The sequence below is a fragment of the Paramacrobiotus metropolitanus genome, unplaced genomic scaffold (assembly GCF_019649055.1).
Source record: "Paramacrobiotus metropolitanus isolate TYO unplaced genomic scaffold, Prichtersi_v1.0 Parri_scaffold0000190, whole genome shotgun sequence".
NCBI classification, from domain to species: domain Eukaryota; kingdom Metazoa; phylum Tardigrada; class Eutardigrada; order Parachela; family Macrobiotidae; genus Paramacrobiotus; species Paramacrobiotus metropolitanus.
Window position 1 is genome coordinate 111,352 of NW_026570410.1, and position 8,968 is coordinate 120,319.

Below are 8,968 nucleotides of genomic sequence, written 5' to 3' on the forward strand. Positions count from 1 at the left end.
GGAGTGGTCCGCCGGCGGCCCGGGGCCGAGCAGAGATCTAGACAGCTGCCTACGCTAGTATGACGAAAACTGCGTCAATCCCAACGCACGGGATGCTTCGGCGGTGGTGCCTTGACGGCTCCGCCGCCCTCCGGAGCTTCCCCGACGGCCGCCGGCGGTCCCTTGCCGTAATTACGAGATTGACTTCTCCAGGTAGTTCTGTGGGAAATTGGAGATTCTTCCTACGTTAGTAAAAGAGCTTTCTTCACCAGCCAACACGATTGCTTTTCTGCTCAACTGCCTTTTTGATGATAGGGAACACAGATATGAAGCGGATACTAATGCTGCATTAATTGCACGTCAACTGAATTATTGTGTGTCACCGGTTACGTTATCGCTGTATTGCACAAATAATTATGTACATCGGGTGCGACCGCCTTGCGCTATTTCCGGCGCAATATACTGTAGTTCTGTACGTTCTCGTGCCACCGAAGCTGACAACTTCAGGAGCATTACGGTAAGCATTAATTAATTTTACTACTTCGACTAGCAGACTAGTAGAATCGTTATACTACAAAATCTGTAGTAGAACCCCTGAGCAAGCGTAACAAGCAGAACAATACGCAACAACGCAAACAAAGCGTACAAAGGTCATTTATAGCGTCGGTATATATACACAATCTTGTTAGTCGGAGAAGAGAAGAGCAGCACAATTTATTGACTGATTAATCCGAATCGCCGGCAAGCATACGAAGACATGCAGGCTGGCCTCGTAACTGACTACCGGGGCAGGTGGACCTGCACGACGGACAGCGGAGATCCCTGGCAACGTCCCCTCCCGCGGGCGCGGGCGGGGCTCAGACGAGGGTGCAGTTGTACTTGCGCGGGCGGTACTGCTTGGGGAAGAGGACGGCGCGGGCGGCCTCCTCGAAGACGGGCTTGAGGCCCTTCTGCGTCAGGGCCGAGCACTCCAGGTAGCGGACGGCGCGGATCTTGTGGGCCACCTTCAGGCCCTGCTCGCGGCGCACCGGGGCGTGGCCCGTGTCCGCCAGGGAGTCCAACACAGCGCGGTCCTCGCGCAGGTCGATCTTGGTCCCCACCAGGATGATGGGGCTCGCCGGGCAGTGGTGGTGGATCTCGGGGTACCACTTCAGCAGCACGTTGTCTAACGAGGACGGCGAGACGACGCTGAAGCAGATCAGGAACACGTCCGTCTGCAATTAACCGATAAATTGTGAGAAATCCAATTAAAATACGCAATTTGATTTATAAAATTAATGTAAATGTAATTCGGTTTCGTAATGTATAGAACTAGGGTCATAAAATAATGTATGGTCTGTATTGTACAAGTATGTGGCTGTACGTACGCTGTGTGGAATAAATTACCATGGTATATACGCATTATTAAATGCATGCAATACATATCCACATAATTATTATGTGCTCTGTATAATTATATGTATGCACATACATAAAGTAATAATATATTTACGCTAATATAGATATGAAATCTATTGTATATCTATATTATATAGATACACTCACACAATGTCATATCAAGGAACTAGACCTATAATAACTACAAAAAAGCTGAGGCATCGAGATCGGAAAAACCAGAACCTAATAAAAAAAACTGTAAACGCCATTAGATTCAGCATATTCAGAAACTGTATCACATGCATTTTATTTTAAAAAAAAATTATTTAAACCCGTCCGACCGATGCCGGTTTCGGCAGAACTGGCTTCGGTAAAGCTTTCAAGGTGACCTTGAGAATAATAGCAATGCCAGTTGCTTAGAACATTTATTAAAGTGTATGTACTACAATGAATTTGTAGTTATTTTATTTGCAAACATGTTGAATTTTAATCGCCTGATTGCTGTTCAAATGTTCAATTTTTAAATGCCTAAAAAATCCGATTCCCTTGATTGAATTAGCCCAGGTTTCGAAGGAAACAAAAGCCAGTGAACAAAACTGCTAAGGCAGTGAGTGACCCAGCTACCGCCACTGTCCAGTGAACAAAACGAAATCACTAGCTGAGTGATGACCGAGCAATAAATCACTACCCTAGGTGAACAAAATTGCTAGATGAGTCAGTGACTGAGCTACCACCACTGTCCAGTGAACAAAATTGCTAGGTGAGTGAGTGACCGAGCTACCACCACTCTCAACTGAATAAAATTGCTAGGTGACACCGTTAGTGAGAGACTGAGCTACCACCGCTGTCCAGTGAACAAAGTTGCTAACTGAGTGAGGGACTGAGCTAGATTCCTTGCCTAAGAAGTTCTACAATAACTGCTAAGGCAGTTAGTGAATTTACTAAGAATTACTGCAAATGGAATGATTTGTTCAAAGCGGCCGTGGATCACAAGAAACGCGGAGGCGAAGCCGCAGCGGTTTCTTGTATATAAATATTGTACAGTACACACACATGTAAATATATAGACTATAACCCAGTGCAGTTCCTAGAACCGAAATTAAGCCCGATCGGGAGCAGAAATTCTCTGGCCCACACTAAGCATTATCGGGTCCTGAACCGTGCATATACCGGTATGTACGACAGTACGAGTAGTATGTTTGTACATGATTATTTATACTCGTATGTATAAATGAATTCATATCTATAATATCTGTCGTACATAAAAAACTTGTACACAGTACGCGACAGGCGTGACTTACTTGAGGATAGCTGAGCGGTCGCAGCCGGTCGTAGTCTTCCTGGCCGGCCGTGTCCCACAGCCCCAGGTTCACCAAGATGTCGTCCACCTTTAGCGCCGCGGAGAAGTTGTCGAATCTGCCGACGAGATAGAACAACTCTAAATGATTACGTTGTGCAGTTACGCGTACAAACAAGCATAAGAGAAGCCGGCACGCCGACTACTTACACGGTGGGGACGTACTCCCCGGGGAAGCTGTCGGTGGTGTAGGAGATGAGCATGCAGGTCTTGCCCACCGTCCCGTCGCCCACCACCACGCACTTGACCGGGCCGTCCCACCGACATCATGCCCGACCGGGTGTAATTTATATGTGGTCGGCAACTGGCAGACACAGATGTGAGAAAGAGCAAAATGGCTCGTGCAGCGCGCTACTCCATCCGGCTCTGCACTTGCTTATTTATTCAGCGCATGCTGGCCAGGGGTCTCTCCCGGTCGTTGTGATCCGACGGGGGTAGTCCTGTTAAGGGAACAGAATCAGCATTATTAACTCCTTGTCACATACAGAGCAGACTAGTACTGTTGTCCTTCACGCGGACTACACGGGCAGCGTGCCACCGCAACGTGTGGCGGTTGCCGTGTGCGCAACGTAACCCCACTGCTCCCCGCGTCGACTACGCCAGTGCCAAAGCGCCAAGTTCGGTCCGTCTTACCAAAATGGTACTCTATTTGAACTGCCAAACCGGACACTCACGGTTTTCGGCCGTGACAGCCGATTGTCTTCAAAATATCAATTGCATACGTAGCGCAACAGTCCATGACTCCAGTTGCGTGCAGTACAGCTGACGCAGTGCTTGCCAAGAGGTTGCCCGAGGTTGCCCACGACAAGCAGCGTATTTTTTTGTTAAATTACTCATACTTTTTGTACTGTTTACGAAATAATATTTGCAGTGTAAAACGGTTGCGTAGCTAAAACAACCCGACAGCAACAACAGAGCAGGCACGCTGATAAAAAAGATACATATATATTGTATACGTTATTATGTGGTACTCACGTTAATTCTATGGACGCATATATACTCCTGTGCTGACCACGGCCCTGCGCAGTGGCGCACACTCCGACAGCATCCACCGGAACCGAGTAAACAAAACTGCCGTAGAATATAGTTTTGCGGGGACCGGACCGGATGGTTGAATAATGTAGCAGGGATTTCAAGGCAGCAAGTCCGTCAACACACTTGCACACACAAAGTATGCGTGTATATTGGAAGCTAAGGCAGCCAGCAGTAGACCGATGTGTCAACACAACGGGCCAACAAGGAGGTGATGCTGACGATCAGCGCCCGGAACGGGAGATTTGTTGCCAACAGCAGGGACCTGGATATCGACAGGGAAGAGTCATGGAGCTGCGTATACAGGAGACGAGCAGCAGCAGGAATGATTCAGCTAGCTGTGGCAATATGATTGTATGTTCATGCAGTGTGGATGAGCTGTGTGTACGTATAGATAGATGCATGCACAATGGCCAGCAGTGCTGATGCCTATTGCCTGCCCATCGCTGCACTTCCCGTGTCTGGCGTGCGGCAGCGGCACGACCAGTGCCGCGTTAACGCGTTTCATTCCATTTAGCAGTTAGCTGCCTGGCCTGACGTGGAAGGCATACTTCTACGCATATAATATTATACGCGTTTATATGCACGTGCTTGAGCCTTGAGGCTGCCGCAGCCAGCGGATAGCATGACTAGAGCCAGTGCCTGGCTTTCCTTTCCTCTGGCCGGAGCCGGAACTGAATCAGATCATGATGGCGATGAGTGCCAGTGCGAGTGGAGTGAGTGGAGCAGCCAGCGGCAGCAGGTAGACATATGCGGTGTCTGCCTGCCGCTTGTACAGTACAGTTAAAATACGCTCAAGTAGCCAGTCGGACTCGGCACTGATCGTGTGGTTGTGCCGAAAGATACTGTAGATACGCATGCAGTCGGATAGGGATGAGTCGGCCCGTTATTCATCCACCCACTCACTCACTTCCCTGTCCAACGGCGCACTGCCCACCTCATCCGGCTCATCATCCGGCTCATCGTCCGGCATCCCAGTAGAATGCTGTATCGGCACTGTACATGAATGTACATGTAATATAGATATGCCGATGCCGGTCCACTTGCCTGCTCTTAAGCTCGCTTCCGCTGATATCCTCCTTCCGCGTCATAGGCACGGCCGCAGCCAACTCTTCCCTCTACATTCCATTCCTCTCCATTCTAGATCTGCCGGCCTCTAGATCTCGCGTGTCAAGCGCCGATATCTGGATAAATCACCGCCAACCAGCCACCATGGCCAGGCAACACAGTCAACACACCAACCTAATAACCCATTTACCAACATCTATCTCTGACTCATACAGTACACTCGATGCATCCTGTATGCATCATCACTGCAGGCGCTCTAGATGTACGCTCCTCGCGTTCCCGTTCCGCCTTCCCGCGCTCGATGAAAAACAGGCAAATCTCTTCCCTTACACCCCACGGAAAATCTGCCGGTTTCATGTTGTCGGCTGTCAACAGATGTGTTTTTCGCTGCTAAGAATCGACAATTAATTTTGCAATCAAAACACACTGACATTAATTAGTGCCATTAATTTGAATACTTCCGCTGCCGCATCCCAACAAGTAATTCCGCGAAACAGCATATTAAATTCCGCTTCTATACCAGTGCTAGTACGACACCGCAGAAGCGGTAATACTGTATACTTTGCAGCAGCGTTAGACAGCAGCAAATTGCACTGCTTTATTCTTTCACGGTGCGCTTAGTCAAGTGCAGAGATTGTTGTTTAAAGGGAATAACCATATCTTGGATTCGTGAGCAAACTGCACTAACAATTACAGCTACTGTGCGTGGACACTTAGCCGCAAGATTCTGCACCGGAATCTTTCAAACAGGAGACCGCCAATTCGTCAGACTGACTGCCGGCCAGGTGCGGCAGTTCTTTCTTTCTTTCGCAGACAACCAGCTTAAGCGTGTGACGAGAGTCTTCCTGCGGTCTGTCGTGGCCGGCCTGTCGACTGTACTTTGTAGCGGTGCACTACTTCCGGCAACAAATTGGAATACTACCAGCGCGCTCGTCATACCTTATGGTAAGATGGCCGCCCCTGCACAGCCCGATTTAGGCGGCCTTCCGAAGCCGCAGTATAGCGGTGTGACGTGTCGATGGGCAGTGGCGCCACTACCCTACATCCGGATCCCGACCAGGAGAGACTTCCGGTTTAGGAAGGAACAGGCGCAATGCCTTCGATTGCATATGCGCCGCTGTGTAGCGGCGGCAATTTCCCCCACCGAGCGTCGTTTGATGCTTTAATTAGCTGTCTAGTTGTTTGAACTGCGGCTGGTATACGTACCGGTAGACGGTATGTTTACCATGGTAGTGCTGATCGACGGTCGCACCGAAGCCGGCTCAGCATGCAGATCTATGGGCCGACTTATCGTACAGTCATAATAACAGGAGCTCCCTGCATCTGTTGTCCAGGAACCACTTCGGCCTGCACCTTTCTCCGACAACTCTAGCTACTAGGTAGTAGGTAGTAAAGCGCCACTCCAGTATCAGCTACAACAAGTGGAGTACTTTGTCATGCCAAAGTACCGGATGAATATACATGTATATACGACCGATGTGCGTGCATCCATCATTGTGTCCCTTCGGTCTTTCCCGACTGGAATTAAACGGACCAGTGCATCCCCGTTAAATGCCGCTGGTAGAATGCTATATCCTCGATGTATCCGAGCGGGGCCACTTAATCGAGCGAAATGCCTCTATAATAATAATATTAATACAACGGGGAACGCGATTTGTGTAATGGGTACGATCCCCGATCAGGATAGCATAGAGGAAGTGTTTCTTTTGTAAACTCTGTTTTGTTCTGGTGCATCGTTTGTACTCATACCATGATACTTATTAAGGGTTCTTCCGTATAATATTATGATCCGGAAAACACAAATTTCTGGCGGTCACGCAACGAAGCATTACCAAGGACGGTGCCTGCGCGGTTAAGGTAGGCTTACGAATATCAGGTAGGCTACACTCCACATACTGCGGGAACCAATCATTGCTCGTAGCGTTTGCCGGTCCATCTGCCGCCATGCTTTGGCTTGCGATTCATAGAATCTATGAATTATTTTTTGTCGAATTAACTGTTTTCATTATTGGACAGCACATATGTGTACATAATATGCAGTAATGGGTAGAGTAGCCATCGTCACATAGGAGATGTAGGGTTAGAGAAATTATTGGGCAGGAAACGGCAACGCAGCTCGCACGGTTGACCGTTCCGTTCGGCAGTTTCTTTGTTGGTTTCTCCGTTGATTTACCGCAACAGCTACTCGGGTAGTCTGCCCGAGATTCGGGCTTGACTCGTGGGACCGCGAGCCTGTGCAGTGACACGGCAAAATTTAATTATAGAAGCATATTAAATACAGTATTCGTTTTGTATGTATACGTTCATTTTATATTCTGTCTTCTGTCAAAACTTCGATGATTTCCTGAAGGAAACCGCTGTTGTTGTGGCAAGCTGTGTTGCTTGCAAATGCGCCGGCCTCTGACGATGGTGGCGCACTCCAGTATACAATGTATATATACTGCCCAGGGAGTCCTTTTTACGTGTCCGAAAGGTCACTCCCAAGGTGACGAGGGGGGATCGCCGTTCGGTAAGGATGAGCGTTGGCCTGACAGTACCTGCGTGTCGACCGCCAGGGTGGGCAGCAGCGGCCGTACATAAGTAAGGCCGTCATGGGTAATTTGCTCCCGCATCCCAGCGATCCAGCGGTGGTCCGGCGCCGGTCCGATCGGGCTCCTTCTCCAGCAGTCTACAATAAGCACCGGCGCACCGCGTTTAACCAACGAGCGATCGAGACAGGCTACTATAGTACTAAGGTTCACATATCGAAATTGTTCTGAATACGGAGTGCTTCAGGTTAACTTTCATGAAAACCTTACGCTTAAACTTGCGTCGACGACCTCGGAACCTCGCACTGGCCAGGGCTATCAACGCTGCTTCCGCGTTTTCGCATGCACTGCAAAGAGAAACAGACGCCTCTCTTCTTGCACCCTGCCAGTCCACCACTTCCGGTTGGCCGTGGACAATTGGACATTTTGCAGGTTTCATCAGCTGCTGTACTGAGGCCGCGATCGGGTTTCTCAAAGGCCAGCACAGGGAGACAGATATGCAGGTATGCAGGCCAGTAGCCATCATGTCCGGCAATGGGCGAACGGATATTATACGCCGCTAACGCCGGTATCCAGTAATCTAAATAGTTGTATGCACAGTAAATCTACAGTAAATGACATGTGCAGCCGGCAGATCAACGCAGCGACAGGTACGGTAGTTAATTTTTGTAGCGAAGAGGAAGAGCGAGCTAACGGTAGTTGTCCGATTTGTCTCACGAGGTCGACAACGGCAACATAACCAGCACGACAGATCACAGCGGAAGTGAGAAAGGGACCATTAGTAAAGCGCGCTACTATTTTGCCCGTATCAACTTCCAGCTACGTATTCCAGTGTCCGAAGGAACATGATTAGTTCCTAATAAGCAACGCCAATTTCGCGAAGTGATTAAGGTGAACTTATCAGTCCCTATCTGTACTCGTAGCTCTCCAGCTTTTCCTACTACCGTAGTATATCCATATACTCCTTGTCGAGGTGACGTGCGACGCATGCATACGAGTAGCTGTTTCTGTCGCGACAAATCAACTGGCGCAGTTGAATATTATACAGTACGTTCCTGCAGTCTTGGAAGTCCGTGGAAATCGGCCTGCGCGCTAGAGATGAAACGTATGTACAACCTAGAGTGCAGATACTCAGCAGAATAGAAGTACGGCATACAAACATTATTACCTAATTACAGTATTAACGTGCGTCATGTAACGCGGCCGCAGCTGCGTTACACGGACAGCGCTTAAATTCGGTAATGGCCATCGGAGGTACGCACGTCCACTGCTTTCCTGCTGATTAGTGCAGCCGGCACTGGGATGGCGATTACGCTAGACAATACATAGTTCCATAATAATAAGAATTATTATAGCGGAACGTACTTGTACGTACGGCTGCAATCACGTACTAGGCAGCTTTGCTGCTGCTGCTGACGGTACTTGTATATTATTACAATTATAATACATATATGGGGCGCGGTAATGCCGAATGCGGTAATGCTGGCGCGTCATTATAACGCGCAGCTAGCGCACTGCAGTTCCTTCACTTCATTGCTGGCAACTGCAGTCGCCCCTGAGATCTGTGAAGAGTGGCTACTGCAAATAGCGTGGCAACTTTTCACAAGTGTCAGGAGCGGCCGGCAGC

The 8,968-nt window shown here is 49.0% G+C and overlaps 1 protein-coding gene across 1 annotated transcript; it reads right to left on the reverse strand.

Annotated features, from left to right (window-relative positions):
- Nucleotides 1-706: 706 nt before the first annotated feature.
- LOC129600702 (ras-related C3 botulinum toxin substrate 2-like) lies at nt 707-4,212 on the reverse strand. Its single transcript, XM_055499261.1, has 4 exons — nt 3,689-4,212; nt 2,864-3,153; nt 2,658-2,772; nt 707-1,193 (listed from the first exon to the last, which is right to left on the reverse strand). The coding sequence occupies exons 2-4, from the start codon at nt 2,914-2,916 to the stop codon at nt 837-839; spliced, it is 525 nt and encodes a 174-aa protein (XP_055355236.1). The 5' UTR covers nt 2,917-3,153; nt 3,689-4,212; the 3' UTR covers nt 707-836.
- Between the last annotated feature and the right edge of the window lie 4,756 nt (nt 4,213-8,968).